This window comes from Octodon degus, unplaced genomic scaffold, assembly GCF_000260255.1.
Source record: "Octodon degus isolate 3935 unplaced genomic scaffold, OctDeg1.0 scaffold00221, whole genome shotgun sequence".
NCBI classification, from domain to species: Eukaryota; Metazoa; Chordata; class Mammalia; order Rodentia; family Octodontidae; genus Octodon; species Octodon degus.
The window spans coordinates 280,360-296,807 of NW_004524797.1; the positions used below are offsets into that span (position 1 = coordinate 280,360).

The 16,448-nt window shown below is 38.3% G+C and overlaps 1 protein-coding gene across 2 annotated transcripts in view; it reads left to right on the forward strand.

The window, feature by feature from the left end:
• The window catches only part of Tdrd7 (tudor domain containing 7), a 64,690-nt gene that overhangs the window by 18,818 nt on the left and 29,424 nt on the right, over positions 1-16,448 (forward strand). For both annotated transcript variants that reach the window (XM_004645212.2, XM_023705471.1), the window contains exons 6-7: positions 2,134-2,351; positions 13,156-13,748. In XM_004645212.2, the coding sequence (XP_004645269.1) occupies positions 2,134-2,351; positions 13,156-13,748 (811 nt within the window). The remainder of the gene's footprint in view (positions 1-2,133; positions 2,352-13,155; positions 13,749-16,448) is intronic.

Consider the following 16,448-nt stretch of genomic DNA (forward strand, 5'->3'; position numbering starts at 1 on the left):
AAAATACATAGGCTTTGACACCTGCTCTCACTTTCTACTTGGAGAGTATTTCTCCTCTTTTCTAATGTCATTAAGTCAAGTCTAGTGGTCTTAAAACCAAATAGTGCCTCCAAGGATATCGTCATCATTCTGATGAGCCTTTCTCACCTAGACCTACTCTGTTTCACACCTATGTCCCTGTCCCCATGTACCTCCTTGTCTTCTCCTTCATTAGGAGATAATCCCCCAAGATCTTACAGTCTGAGGCTTCACTTAATACTCATGCTCTAAATTCAAAGTACATAGTTACGGGGCTTTAATTTATTGAAGACTTTCTGAACTCTGCTGCTTAAAAGCTGGCATCCTAAACTGTGCAATGACAATTTCAGCACCTAAATAAGAGTGGAAATCGCTCTTTAGGTTATAAAATCCAGAAAGGCTATTAAGAGAACAATAGAGGGGCTGGGGAGATAGCTCAGTGGAATAAGTGCTTGTCTGGCAAGCTCAAGGTATTGAGTTAGATCCCTGGTACCACCAAAAAAAAAAAAACAATAGAACATAGAATCAAGTCAAAGAATGTGAAGGTTAGAAATTCAGCCACTCACTAATTGATTTTCTCCAACCAATGTATAAATTTCTGCCAAAAACTCAGCCAGAAGAAATAGTTCTCAGAATAAGTGCTGCTGGCGTATGAGTGTGAATGTGATTTTACATGACTTATTGCCTTTTTTCCTTAACATGTCTCCTGTATTTCTAATGGAAATTGGATGATTTGATTTTTGCTTGTGACTTATTTTTACATGTATTTGCTGAGCACTGACTACTTAATAAAGTATATACCCTTTTAGAGGCTTAAATCGATATAAGCTTTTTTCTGTGCAAAAAACACTTGTTTCCAGACAATTGCTGTTCGCCTGGCAGGGCTGAAGTGTACCTGTGTACACCGCCTCTCCTGCATGCTGACAGCCTAAATTTGCTTCCTTAATTTGCTTGACGCAGAGCACAGGCACTTAGGAGCCTCTAGAGGCCCCACAGAGCAGGTGCACTTGCAAGCCCAGCCCAAGGTCAGCTGCAGACCCTGCCCTTCAGAGGGGCCTAGCCACTTTTCAGAAGCGCATCGCTTCCTCCTCCTCCATCCTTTACTGGATTCTTCTGTTCTCTGTGCCTGAGGCTGGCCATCATGGCTTCTGATGGGAAGAGCAGACGTGGTGTCCAAGTATTCCACAGAGCAGTGCCCATTTGGCTTCCTGGCATCCACAGAGACAGCTGTGCCCAAAGAGGACGAAGTGCCTCTATGGGCCAATTAAAAATAAAATTACTGAGTCCCAGCAGAAATGCCATCTGATAAAAGTATAAATGTATTTTTATGTACTTCAACCTATATCCCAGTGGAGTTTTAAATAGCGTTAGATGAATTTCATAGTTTGTAAAATAGCAGAGCTTTCAACTATAATGAACACTGAAATTTCTTTGTCTTAGGATGTGATCTCAAGTACCCTTAAGTTCATTTTTTTTAAGAAAGTGAGTATAAGTGCTTGCCAAAATATATGTATGAAAGATAATATTGGGGAAACTTAAAAATTGGTGTCACTTATCCGTAGGCACCAAACCATTTATTCATGTTTATAACCTGAAATTAGGGTGATTTTTGTAACTGTGTGTATTGCTAAATATTTATTTTCATTAATCAAGGGGTAAAATGATCATAATCTTAAGACCTAGACAGTTTTTCATCTTCTGTTAAAGGTTCTTCAGTCTATTATATGCTTTGTGGGATATAACTTTTAATTCAGATAGATAGATATCATCTAAAGTGTTATTTTCCGTAGTTGCAAGCAGAAAATACTTATTAAATTCTATTACACTTTACCTAGAAAGATAATTTTGATGTTTACAGTAAACTGTGAAGTATCCTGGCCAAATAAGGGGACAAAATTCCTTCTTGGATGTCTCTTGACACCAGCTGGTATTTCTGGGCTAATGTAATAAGATTGTCATGGTGCTGTTTTGCTTAATCCTACCCCCTTCCCCGCTAAGATCTTTAGCCCCTACAAACCTACAGAATAGCAAAAGTCTAAGACATGAATGTTACATAATAGGGATAATCTACCACATTAAATATCTTGATTAATTTTATCATTTTTTAATTTAAAGATAATTTAAATAAGACTGTTGAAAAAACAAATGTCACGCCTCCTGCCTCTCACACTTGCAAAATGGATGAGGTTCAAAATCGCATAAAGGAAATACTAAACAAGCATAACAATGGCATTTGGATATCTAAACTTCCACAGTTTTACAAAGAGTTATATAAGGAAGACCTTAGTCAAGGAATTTTACAACAATTTGAACACTGGCCTCATATTTGCACGGTACGTGTTTTCCTTGTTCTTCCCTTTTGATGTCACCTCCCTGTCCCAGTTTTGGATCTTGAGTTACTGGTCATAACGCCTTTATCCAGGGAACGTGAAGCACCTTGCATATGTTGCTCATTAATCTTTATTTCTAAGACTAACGTGTGTTCTTACACATTTAAGAAATCTGTCAAGTTTGAGGGTTCTGTGCGTTTTAATTGTTGCTGTTGCACATTTTGTTTTAAATTATTTTAAAAGTGTTTAATGTTTATGTAAATGTACCTTTCATTTGAACTGCTAACAATAAAAAAATGACAATAATTTTTATTAGCTTAAACTTTTATACATTTATTTCTTGTTTCAGCTGAAAAATTTTAGTTATTTGGTTAATTGTATACATATAGTACTTTCTCTTCAAATTAATACAATATTCATACTTAAAATTTTTATAAGAGTAAAAATTCCCAATTGAAAATGACTGACCAACTTCTGTGCCTGTTCCTACTTGGGAGTTTATACTTCTACTAAGGTGATGGGTAAGAGAAGGTTATTAGAAAATTTAGCTTAGCCAGATGTAAAGACAACTAGGTTCTTCAACGCAAGTGACTTTTAGATATTTCTTAATGTTTTTACTTGCATTTCTCGAATATGTGTTATGGCCCTCAAGCCTGTTGGATAAATTATAGGCTACTCCCTGATCATAAGCACCTGACCTAAATTTTTACAACTCTTCTTCTAGACCACTGTCACCCCATTTAAGCCCAGTGCCCGCTACTAAGCAGAGTCATTCATTCATTCAGCACCCCTTCCTATTCATAAAACTACGCACTGTGCACCTGCGTGTGGCAGTCATTGCCTTAGGTGCTGCTGCAGACACCGGTGATTAAGATACTTGGAACCTGGTGAGGGAAACAGATGTGGAAAACTATTTGAGCAATGTAACATATATTAGAATATGCAGAATAAAGAAGGAAAACCAAAAGAACTCAAACTCAGGAATATGGCTCTGTTGTCTTACTTACAGATTCTTGTTATAAAATGTTCTTGTGTAATGTTCACAAAAATGTTTTGTGCTAAATGTAGGACTTTTATGATGAGGATTCAAGGCTTCTTATTAATATACTGCATTTTTGCTCCATTTGGTGAAGAATTTTCTCACTGTATGCTGATTCATTAGTGGTGTTACATCCTTTCATAGAATTTTATTCTTTAGGGAACTTTTGAGGACATTTTATCAGACTGTTCAGTTGGAAAGTTTAGGGCCTTTAGCCCTTCTTGGAATGAATATGATTTATTTTTCTTAAATCCATAGACATTTATGAATTTTATAGTAAATTTTCAGTGTGTGTAGAATTTTTTTATTGTCAAGATGCATATGTTATTTTGTTAAGTTTTCATAAAGAAGTCAAGAGTAAAAAAATTTTTTTTGTATTTTAGGGAAGGGTGTACAGGGTGGGTGTTCAGGGTCTCACTACTAAATTAGACTCATAGTGATTCCTCTGTTTACAGCCTCCCAAATGCAGGGATTATAGGCACGTACCACATGCCCAGTCTCAATCGGGTTGAGTGCGCCATGGGGCTGGGGCCGGAACAGCAGGCCCAGGCATTGAACACCCCCTCCTTCAATTATATAAAATATTTTATGTAAAAAAAAAGATTAAAAAGTTAATATATAAAGAAATACCATCTAAAGCCCTATTACCTAACAAAAGCCATTTGCAGGGATTTCTCTTTGATTATCAGAATAGGCAGCATCTCAGGGACCAAATAGCAGTTCTTAAAATTTTACTTTCATAAAAGTTCTGCCAGGGATATAGCTCAGTAGCACAGCACCCAAATGCAAGGTTGTGAGTTTGATTCCCGGTACCAAAAGAAAAGAAAAAAAGTTCTAATCTACTATATCACAAGGATGCTTAATGATGTTTTAAAGTAGGTAGAAGATGCTTTGACTCTGTTGTTCTTAACCTTTTAGTTCCCTCAGGCAGCCAAACATAGTTTAAAAGTTAAAGAGAATAGAGAATCATTAGCAAATGATGAATTTTGTGAATGACAGTTTTATTGTGTTCCTAGGCAGCTTGTAAGGGACATGTGAATAGCAAAGGTCCCGGTACAATATGCCCACAGACCAAGAATAGAGTTCTCACTGGGTCCTGAGGGACAATAGCATCTCTTGGTTGTTGCAGAGTAGCACTATTACCAATAATGTACTTAACCTGCTGTCTTTGACTGGTATGTATAAGATGCTTCTGTATTCCAGCCTCTGATCTAGGTGTTGGGGATTGAATCGAAAACAAGCCACATGATCCTTGTCCCTATAGAACTTTCTGTCCAATGGTGAAAATAAATACTGACAAATGATGACTTGGAATTGTTAAGAGTACAGAATGGAAAGTCCAGGGATGGGAGGAAGAACATGTACATAGGAAGACTCAAGTTAGGCTGATGGGTCCAGAAAAGTACCTAGAGGAGGTGACTATAAAACCTGATTAGTGGAATGATCGGAGTTAGGCTAGGGAGGTGGGGAGAATAAGAACTCAGGCAAAAGAAAGCAGTGCCAAACCCTAAGACAGAAAAACATGGCATTTTCAGGAAACTGAATAATGTTCAGCAAGAAGGTGGCTCCAAACAGAAGCTGAAGTGGAAAATGCTTCATTAAAGAATCAATATTTAATGGAAACTAGCACCCTGAGGTCATGCAGGCCTGCTGGCCTTTGACTGACTTTGCTTTCTAGGGAAACTTGCACCAGGGACAGTTGAACATCGTACCTTTGGTAAAAATTCTCTGTTATGAAATATACTGAAGAAACTTCTCTGTTCCTTCCTTGGCCAGCATATCTGGCTTCATTCTGTTTTTGGCTTGAAGTAGTATGAAATGAAAGGGTCCTTTTTGAACTGGACTAGGTGCATTCAGCTTAGACACATTCAAAAAGACAAGAGAAAGAAGAAGGAAGAAGAGGAAGAAGAAAAAGAACAACAACAATAAGAACCAAGTTTAAAAAGAAGGGAAAGCAGTGGAGAAAAGGAAGTCTAAGAATAAAACTCTGAGATAAGTGTTTCTGCCCCTGGAGGAAATGGATGACTTTCTTGTCCTCAAGCCTACCAAAAGTACTGAGAGCAAGGAAAGCCTTGAATGCACAGTGAATGCCACAGCTACTGGCCATGTTCATTTCAGAATGTTCTGCATGCATTTAATAAAGGAAGACTATTCCTGAACTTTTTTGGTGGAACCAGGGATTGAACTGAGATCCTTGTGCTTACCAGGCAAGCACTTATTCTACTGAGCCATCTCCCCAGCTCCAAGAACATGCAAGCAAGTAGCCCAACTTTGAGCCAACACTGAAGGAAAATGTCTTAAAGTTTACTCTAATACAAATAGGTACAATGTGTGTCTCAAGATAGCATAAGTAGGTCACAGTCATTACCCCATTCCTGCCTTCCTTTCTTCCCACCTGCCCTCCAGGGACACTCTGCCTCGGTCAGCACAGACCTAATAGCTCTTCAAGTCTGAAGTAAAGTATGGCCTGCAATAAAACTACATTGCAGCAATGGGAAAGAAACAAAGTAGAAAAGGTAAAAAAGTTGAGGAAGCAATACGTGAAGAGTTTGTGGTAGAAAAAGTACTGGACTGATATGTAGTGAATGGGAAGGTAGAGTATTTTCTAAAGTGGAAGGATTTACAGATACTGACAATACATGGGAACCTGAAGAAAATTTAGATTGTCCAGAGTTAATGGAAACATTTCTTAATTTGCAAGAAGCTGGTAAAGAAAAGATGGTACAAACAGAAAATCTTTGTCTAACAGTGACTCTGTTGATAGCAAGTCAAAGAAAAAAAGAGATGCTGCTGACAAACCTAGAGGTTTTGCTAGAGGTCTTGATCCTGAACAAATAGTGGAGAATTGATGTTTCTCATGAAATGGAAAGATTCAGATGAGGCTGACTTGGTGCTGGCAAAAGAGACAAATACAAATATGAAATGTCCTCAAATCGTAATTGCTTTTTATGAAGAGAGACTAACTTGGGATTCTTGTCCAGAAGATGAAGCTCAATAACATATCATTTATCTGTGTGTGTGTGTGTGTGTGTGTGTGTGTGTGTGTGTGTGTATAATACGGGTCTAGGTTTTGATTTACTAGTGTGGAAAAAAACATTCTTATGAAAAGTTTAATATGTCAGTTTTGAAAGTAGTATTTGGGAGAGTTGTTGGGTTTTGTTTTGCTTCTATAATACTGGTTACTTTGAACAAATAAAGCTTTTGTAGTTGCTTCCTTTATCAAAAAAAGAGCATTTAGTAGCCTGATACATCTCTTCTGCTTCTCCAAATGTTGAGGGGAATTGTCCATAGTCCAAATCAGAACTCATGTTTTAGCAAATATGCTTAAGGACCATTCTGAGTTTTTGTTTGTGTATGTATAAATAAAATTCTTACGTAAGTGGTTTTTATTTTGTTTTAAACATCCACCAAAACAAACAACTATGGGTGATAACCTCAAGTTTGAGACACCATCATTCTGAGCAACCTAAGAAATCACTTCTAGTTAAATAGAAAGTTTTCCTGAAGCCATAACCTTTTAAGTTAAATAGATGGTTTTGTGGTTAATTGGACAGGTTAAAGCAGTTATTTTCAAAGCAGCCATATCAGAATCTGTATCTGTCTTTAGTCACAGAAATGCAATTTACTTCCAAAACTCTCCCCCAAAAAAACATCTATCTGGGCCTGGTGGCACATGTCTATAATCCTAGCACTTGAGAGGCTGAAGAAGGAGGATCTTGGGAGTTTAAGACCGGCCTCGGCTACAAAGTGACCACAAGGCCAGGCTGAACTGCACAGCAAGACCCTGTCTCAAAAAGAGAAAAAAAAAATTATCTCTGCCAACAACTTTCCCACCCGAATAATGTAGCAAGTCAGAACTTGGTTTGTTTGAATTCGCTAAGGAAGACTTAACAAGGGAACGTTAAAAATTTCTCAAGATTCATTACTTCACAGCAAGGTGAAATCCACACTCAAAAGTTAGGATTCAAGTGTATCTTTTTTTTTTTTTTTTTTTCCTTCGAACCAGGGATTGAACTCCAGCCCTTGCACTTAGCAGGGAAGCGCTTATTCTATTGAGCCATGTCCCTGGCCCCAAAGTTTTCTTTTTTTTTTTTTAAATTGTATTTGCTTGTTGCAGGCCAGCTCGGCCCACCCTGGGAACAGGACTGGCACAGCGTGTGGTACTGGGGTCATGTGTGTCTTAAGTCTTGGCTCACAGAAACCTACCAAGTGGCTGGAGGTATTCACAATTTAGGACCTAGAATAAATGAGTGGACAAATTTGTAATCTGAGCTATTGACTTGCATGTTTTTTCTTTACCCCAACTTATTCCTTACATGTAGGCTCAATCTTTTCAGTGTTCGGGTCACTGTTTTCAGCAGAAACCAGGAAAACAACTTTGTAGTAGTCAGAATGTTATCCTAATGTATACTGTTCACTTTATTGTAAATAATGGTGAACAGCGGTCAATAAATAGTTTTATATTTCTTAAAAAAAAATGGCATCAGTGAAGTCTTTGTTAGGAAAAAGGATGAGGGGCTGGTGAGATGGCTCAGTGGTCTAAAACACCTACTTAGAATAAGCTTAGCAAAGCACAGGGACCGCGGTTCAATCCCCCAGCACCACATGCCAGCCAGCCCCGCCCCCTGGTGGGCTGAGCTGGCCACACACACACAAATAAATAAATAAAATTTTAAAAAAAGAAAAAGGGAAAAGGATGAAAGAGTGTTGCCCTCAAAATATAGATACCGTAAAATGACTCAAGATAGTGTGAAGAAAGTTTCTCAGAGTCAGCAGTTACAAGAACCGTCAGCAGTTACAAGAAAGAGCTTCTTCAGCATATGTGCCACCACCTCTTGTACTGTCTTAAACTCAGCTGAAGAATTATAAGCTGAAGAATATATCCATAAGCTGCTGCACAGATGTGTGTGGAAGCAGGTGGTATGGAGCAATGAGCTGGATGGGTTTTGCTGGTCTACATGTTTTTTCCTGCATACAGTTCAGGGTCCTCCTGCTGTCTTTGCATGCTTCAAATATGCACCAGTTAGTTTTTCTTCTTTATGACTAAGTCATACCAGAGGGGACCATTTCTCCCCCATCTCTCCCTCGGCCTAACTTTTTCAACACTTCTCAGCTTTAGGACAAAAAGGCTACCTCTTAAGATCGTCAACTTGTCAGTCTTCGACGAATCATTAGAGGCAAGCTTTTGGTCCAGGCACTCTGAGGTTTTTAGGGTTGCTGGGCACCAAGGGGTTTTTTTTGTTTGTTTGTTTGTTTTATCTCTAAAGTCAAAAATTTTAAATGGCTTGTTTTCTGGCTTTGTTTGGTTGCTTTTGGTCTGAGTTTATAACCACTGCTAATGCTAAGAGTGCTGGACAGCAGGTGCCCAAGTAAATTTGATTTTATTGCACTACCTGTCTCTTGGGTTTCCACTTAGTGGTGACCATATGAAATGATTTGGTATTTAAAGCTTCAGGACAGAGAGCTACTACTCCATGGCAGCATAGCTGTGTGCATACTAATTATCTGGAAAGCTCTTGAGTTGATTGGGTGCTAACAATTCTGGTACAGAATACAGAGAAAAATTCTAAATTCATAGAGACAGCTCAAAGGACCAGGCTGTAGAATTAGCCAAGAAGACTTCTGAGACTCTCAGAGGAGTTTGGCTTTAACTTTCAAGTTTGTAGCACAGGTAAACTAGAAGGTAGATATAAAGGTCTCTTAGATTTAAGGGAAAACAAATTTCTAGGTATATAGGGTAAAAGAAATTTTTTTGAGCAGGTTCCTGAAGAAACTGATTTTCAGTTCTTAGGCCTCATATCTGTAAAACCTAGTAATTGCTTTGAATTGACAGACGCCCATAAAGTATGAAGGTTGTAAATGAGGTAACATATAACGCTGAGTATAATGAACTTGTGTGGATAGCTAATTTAAGGTGCATTTCATATATAGTCTTCTGATGGTAGCCAAAGGAGGTGATTTATTGCCATGATGTAGGGAGTTAATCTTCTATGTTACCTATCTCCTGTTGGGAGATGGAAATTAGGGCCCACTTATACTGTCCACATAGTGTGTGGTGTTGCGTGCCTTGTCACTTCCAGGGCATAGCCTGCTGAATTTTGGGGGTGGACATTCAATGCCAAAGAAAAGAACGAGATCCACAAAACAAAGCATTAAGGAGAACGGCACTGTTGAGATTTGGACTCTACAGTAAGAGAGGCCTTTTGACTCTCTTTAGGTCTATACCTAAATCAGGTAAATTGAAGGAACTAAAGTTATAGAAATCTTCCACTTTAAAGATAGAGCTGAAATGTTTAGCAGCTGATTATTACAGTAAGGAAATACTAAAGCCATATTTCAAGTAGAGCTTGACCTTAGCCATTTATATAAACCAGGAAATGGTGGTTCTGTCTTGGAGGAATGAGGCAGGATGTCATGTGTGTCTTGTCAAACACCAGAGCCCAATAAAGAACAGACACCGCACTGCACTGCACAGTGTAACAATTCCTTGGCTCTAGAGGATTCTTGGGGGCTGGGAAAAGATAAGACTTGTGGGTCTATTATATAGTGGGCCTGCATTTACCAGAAAATTAAAAAGAGATGCCATGTTTTGTGGATGACTGGTACTAATCACAAAATGGTCATGAAAAACAAGTTTCTATTCACATGAAAGTTGGAAAACAAGCTTTCCAGAAAGCTAGTTTTAACTTACATTTTTAACTGTAAAAATGTTTCATATAATTGTCTCTTTGCATTAAGAAACCCATAAGCCATTCTCCCAGGATTACTTAATAAAATTTGTGGCGGAGGTATGTCTTCTGTATCACTTAAGTTTACCTGTATTTCCTGAAGTTCTGAAGGATTTCTGCATCCACTCCTTTGAATGTCAGATTTAGTTTCTCGAGTCAGGTCTCTGTCTAGTGTTCCTTTTACTAAAGGCTCATTTGAATTTAAAGAAGACAAATTACTGGAAAATCGATGGAACTTATATTCATAACTCTTCTGAGATAAAGAAGCCAGAATAGACTCTCTTGCCTATCATTTAAGGAATAGTCAGTGGGGTCTGTGGTATCAGGGGCAATCGCATAGTAAAATCAAAAGTGCTGATGGAAAAAAATCTGTCGTCTAGTTTAAGATGATTACTTACCTGAATTTATAATTGGATATGATTGTGGCTGCCTATTTTCAGCTACTCAGAAGGCAGAGGTGGGAGGGAGGATCCCTTGAGTCCAGGAGAGAAGCATCCCATTTTTTGAAATTAAAAAAAAAAGTTCAACTTCATAGACTAGCACAGTTTGATGTAAATACTTTAGACAAACCTGGAAATACCATTTCCAGATGATCTTTGAGATTATTCTTAAATAAAGGCTAGAAAATGAAGAATTCTGCTCTTATCTTGCACCAGCTCACATTAACGGCATAACATTCAGGAATACTGTTAGGACGTTAGTTCCAACTTAGAAAAGCTCATTGTGGTGGGCATGTTCAGAGATGAAGTTCAGAAGTTTGCTGAAGTGGAGTGCCTGTCAGGTCATTGGTGCTGAGCACATCTGAGGCACAGGTGGAAATGGAAGATGCAGGCAGAGGGGGAAGAGAATAAGCACTGAAGTAGCTGCAGTTTCAGTTGATGGTCTGGAAAGAAAAGGCTCAAAACCAAATAACCTTACTTTAGAAAAATCCATGTGGCTGGCTTGAAGATGAGGCTTTTCAGTTATTTTAAATAAGATAGGCTATCTTCCACTGAAATGAGCCTCTACCATCCCTTCATCCAACTATTGACAAGAGGTTGATAAAAGTCCTGCAGGCTCCTTTGGATACAGAGGACACACAATCTAAAATTGCGTTAATTGAAATTCTGTACAAGTGAACCACACAGTTGTGTTCTCATTTTTTGTGTGCTTCAGCAGATTTTCCTAACATCCTCTAGCTGCCTAGTTTGAGTTCTTGTGTCTTGTCAAGTGTGTTAAGGCACAGTGTAGATAGGCATTTTAAGATTTCAGGTTTTAAGAAACTACTAACCATGGAGAGAAGGATGAGTACTCCAGATACTTGTGCCTCTGTGAATAAATATTAGGAAGAAAAAGGTGACAGTTGGCATGCCAGTCAGAGCGTCCTAGGGTAACCACTAATGACAAGAAGTGTTTGCAGCTGCTGACCATGCACTAGACCACTGTTGATGCTGCTGTTCATGATGATGATGATGATGATGATGATGACGATGACGATGACGATGATGATTGATGATTGATGATTGATGATTGATGATTGATGATGATGATGATGATTGAGATATCCAGGCATGGAATTTTTCCTCAGTTCTCAAAATGAGAAGGAACACACATTGTCAGAAGAATGTTAATATCATTCACTTCTGGACCTAGGGATGTAGTTCAGTGGTAAAGTGCTTGCCTAGCATACACCAGGCCCTGGTTCAGTTCAAATCCCAACCCTGCAAAAAACAAAACAAAACAAAACAAACTCCCTTTATTCATTTATATGTCATATGAAATGCAATGTCAGAATGAAAGGATTACTTTAATGTTAAACAAATTGTCTTTTATCAAAGCTCTTTAGTAATAAGGCAACACTTTCATGGTACATCTTCTTCTCTCAGCACAGCACACAGAGAAAAGTGAGTGAAATCTCTGTTGTTTAAGCCTATTGAGAATACTTAAATATTTGTTCCTTGGATGATTGGGGTTCCTGTAAGCTTGTGCTATTACCTCAGTAGAATCTCCTAAGGGCTTAAAATGTAGCTGAGGGATAACAATATGATCTGAAAAAATAGGAACATTTCAGAAGGCAAAGACTATTTATTTTAGCCTAACAGTCTAGTACAGGATTTGAGATATTGTTTTTGTAGAAGGCCAAATAATAAATGTTTTAGGCTTTACAGGCAGTAGATGCAGACCTAACTATTCTGCAACATACAAAAGTGGCCTAGATAATAGTTATAGCCACTGAGCATGATTTTGCTCCAGTAAAACTTTATGTAATTTTCACATGCCATTAAATAATTCTTTGGATTTTTTTCAACCATTTAAAAATGTAAAAATAATTCCTAGCTCACAAGGTATGGCTGCATTGGGCTGCAGGGTAGGTTACCAACCTCTGGTCTAGAGATAAATAGTATTATAACTTGAAAACATAGTGTCATATATCATTTTCTCTTTGTTTTATAGTAAGATGCGTCAGATTGTTTCCCCCAGGCATGGAAGGCAAAATTAATGATTGGATGACATACAGAAGCCAACGATAGGGTCTAACACATGCTCATTGAAATGACAACACTTTCAGCTAATTTTCTGGTGGAGCAGTTACAGAAGTTATGAAACTTAGCCTCTGGAACATCTTTTTTCTAAATAATAAAAAGCTGTTTCTTAGGGTATTGCAAGGAGACAGAGTGTATGCCTATTTTGTCTTAATTACTTCCTCATATTTAGACAAATACAATTTATATATTTAGATAAACAATTTCACTTTGAATCAAATGAGTCAATTCTGTAAGTTGTTGCTTTGATTGGGCAGAGAGAACCAAATGGGCAGATGCACTCTTGATTTACTAGGACAGTTGGAGCCAATAAACCTCACAAATGAAATTAATACCTTTTGGCTCATGTCATTTGCAGGCAAAGCCAGTGCATTAAGAATGTTAGTAATTGAGAAAAAATGAACACTGTGTGTGATTAATTTGAAAATGATGTTTATCTCAAATATAAAATGAATTAATGTGTTTCCAGAGTGTTAATAGCCACTAATATGTATATCATTTGCTCTTTATAATTTCAGGTAGAAAAGCCTTGCAGTGGTGGTCAAGATTTGCTTGTTTATCCAGCTAAAAGAAAGCAATCTTTGAAAAGTGAACTGGACACTGAAAAAGTGTTTCCATCCCCTCTGCCTGCTCCTAAACAAACATCACCCTCAAAAGGGAGTTCAGCCACTATGCTGGGAGAAAAAGAAATCAAAGAGAAAGTGGCAGAACTGCTGATGAAGTACTCTAGTGGCCTTTGGGCTAGTGCACTCCCGAAAGCATTTGAAGACATGTACAAAGTAAAAATTCCTGAAGACACTTTAAAAAATCTTGCCTCACTTTCTGATGTGTGTACCATAGACTACATTTCTGGGAAGTCCCAAAAGGCGATCCTCTATGCTAAACTTCCACTGTCCACTGACCAGAACCTAAAAGATAAAGGGCAAGCCCAGGAAAACAATGATAACAAGTCAATAATTGAAGAAAAATATTTGCAGATAGAAAAAACCATTACTGAAAGCACTGACACCATTATGGAGGATGTAACGGTTCCTCCTCTAGTCGTCCCAACTGAGGCATCACCGTCTGTATTGGTGGTTGAACTGAATAGCACGAATGAAGTGGTTATCAGGCAAGTTTCATTATGTAATTTGTTAGGATGCAGGCATACTGTTGTACTTACTAACTTTCGTCACATAGATACTGAGGCTTGAAGGTTGAATAGCATGTTCTGATGAGTTATAGTGAAGTTAATAATGGGATAATAGGGGCCAGGGAGATGGCTCAGTGGAATAAGCGCTTCCCTGGCAAGCACAAGGGTCTGAGTTCAATCCCTGGTTCTGCAAAAAAAATAATAATAATAATAATAATGGGATAATATATGGTTAAATATTCAAAATATGTATCTGAGAAGAAAAATTACAGTCTTAAAACTTGGAATAATATTAAATCCATGTCAAAGGCATTATGGTAACTACATATTGAAAACAATACCTATAGAAAAAGCACATACTGGGGTAACAATGCTATCCTCATGTAGAACCTGAGATTAGTCCTTGGACCCAGAGTTGCTCTGGTGAATGAGCTGTTTGTTGCCTGGGAGTCATTGCCTGAGTTCTCAATGATAATGGAATGAAAAAGATCAGGTGCACTCCAGGCACTTGACCTGGGCTTTTGCAGAAACTAAAGAATACCTAAAAAGATACAGGAAGAATATAATTTGCTATTATCTGCTCTGGAAGAAGAATGGTAACCTGGGTACAGCCAAAGCTATGGAGCACGAGGGAGGCGGTGCTGGACAGATGAAAAAGCTGGGACTAAACAGAATCTAGGCTTCCTCAACCAAAGTGACCCTGCAGTTCAGGCTTTTAGGTACCCATAGGTGGGCTGGAAAGGCCCAAAGAAAGACTGTTTCAAAACACCAAAATTCTTCCATGAAAAAAGAGCTTTTTTTGATGTCTTCTGGATGTATAATGAAGTGAGCCTTGGTTTCTTAGGATGCTCAATCTAAAAGCTTTAGAGAGGACTGATTTTTTTTTTTTTTTTATACAGGGATATTCAGTATATAAAGGTTTAATCTAGGATCTGGTGTGACTTGAAGATACAAAGTTGAGGATTATAGCCTACTAATAAAGTAAAATAAAATATTAAGAGGTATATCACTAATTCAAAACATTTGACATTATAAAACCTAAATCTGGGGCCAGGGAAATAGCTCAGTAGAATAAGCACTTGCCTGGCAAGCGCAAAGGCCTGAGTTCAATCCCCGGTTCCGCAAAAAAAAAAAAAAAAAAAACCTAAATCTACTTCCATGATGAATCCTCTGTATCTGTTACCAGTAATCATCATTGCTACCATCCAATACCAACCACGCACCCCTGGCTGGGTCAGTTATGTGATTTTTAATGTGTTTACCGATAAAGGGTTGGTAGGAACCTATATTTTCTAGGATATTAGTAGCAGCGTTTGAAAATATTCCTGAACATTTAGGTCAAGGATATTCAGATTATTCAGGTACTTTTTTCCACGTGCATGCAGCAAGGTATCTGACAGCAAACATGATGGGTAGTGTCTGCCCTTAGGTTAACTCTAGGTCATTGCATATGGAGACTTGGCAGACAGACCTGTCAGATTAAGCCCTATTCCATACCCTGTCTTCACCCAGGCAGACAGTGGGCCCTGGAACGTGGGCTCCTGGCTCACTGTGAAAGGCCCCAAGGGATGCTGTGGCAGAACTCAGATCAGATATACAAATCTGTTGTCCAATCTCAAAAATTAACTTTATAAAAATTTGTATTGATGACATACTTTAATTGGCCTATACATCATTCTTTGCCTTCTTGCTTAGGTAATTTGTTGACTTCTACAGCCCCATTATTGCCACCACCAACTCTTTAATTCCAACTGTAACAGTGTCCCCTACCTTCACCTCAGTCCTGTAGCCTGCCTTTTCTGTTAGCCATTACAGGACTGAAGCTGCTTGCTTGTAGCTGTATGTGCTTCTCTCCACTTTCCTCCTCCCCACTTTCTCCTCCCCATAAGACTGTGTGCCTTGGGACCACAGCATCAGGCTGCAATTCAGACTCTGCCAATAGAGCTCCAAGGGCTGGCACAGCCCTACAGGGAGGACAGGACTCCAGGCCCCAGGGAATAGGTATAAAGAGCCAGCTGCAGACCTCCCAGGAAACTCCCAGGGTGCACTGTGTTCCAGGCAGTGCCTTAACATTCACAAAGAGTAAATTTAAATGATAGAGCATAGCAAAGCATCTTCAACTGTTTTCAGAGTGAATCATATAATACTTCATTTTAAAATAGCCATTGCCTCAAAAGAGGCAGCCTTTCATTTTATTGAAAACTATTTTGCACTTTTTTCTTTCTAGTTACTAATGGGTTGTCTGCATTATCTCTCTGCTGCTAGTTACCAAGAACACATGGAAGCATGCCTACAAAAATGTGTGGTTTCTTATTCCTGCATAAACTTGGTGTAAAAACTGAAACAGTGCAAAGAACACTGCCATGGCATACCTGTCCCGTGTTTCTAACTACAAGGTTACATTTTAGGGCCAAGGCTGTTCTTTCATAACCCAAATTTGATTTTACAGGTTTTACATCTTATAAGGAAACCCTTAATGAGGATAAACAAAACAACTGCCTGTTTGTGGCAGAAAAAAAAATAGTATGTCTTGATGACATGAACTGGGACAAGGTGATTACAGTTGTCAACAACAGGCAATTGTAGAAAGAACTGAAAATTGTCTATAAATTATACTGCTCAGAAAATGCATTTCAGGGGCATTCTGCTAGAACATGTTATCAGAATTCAGTATTTTAT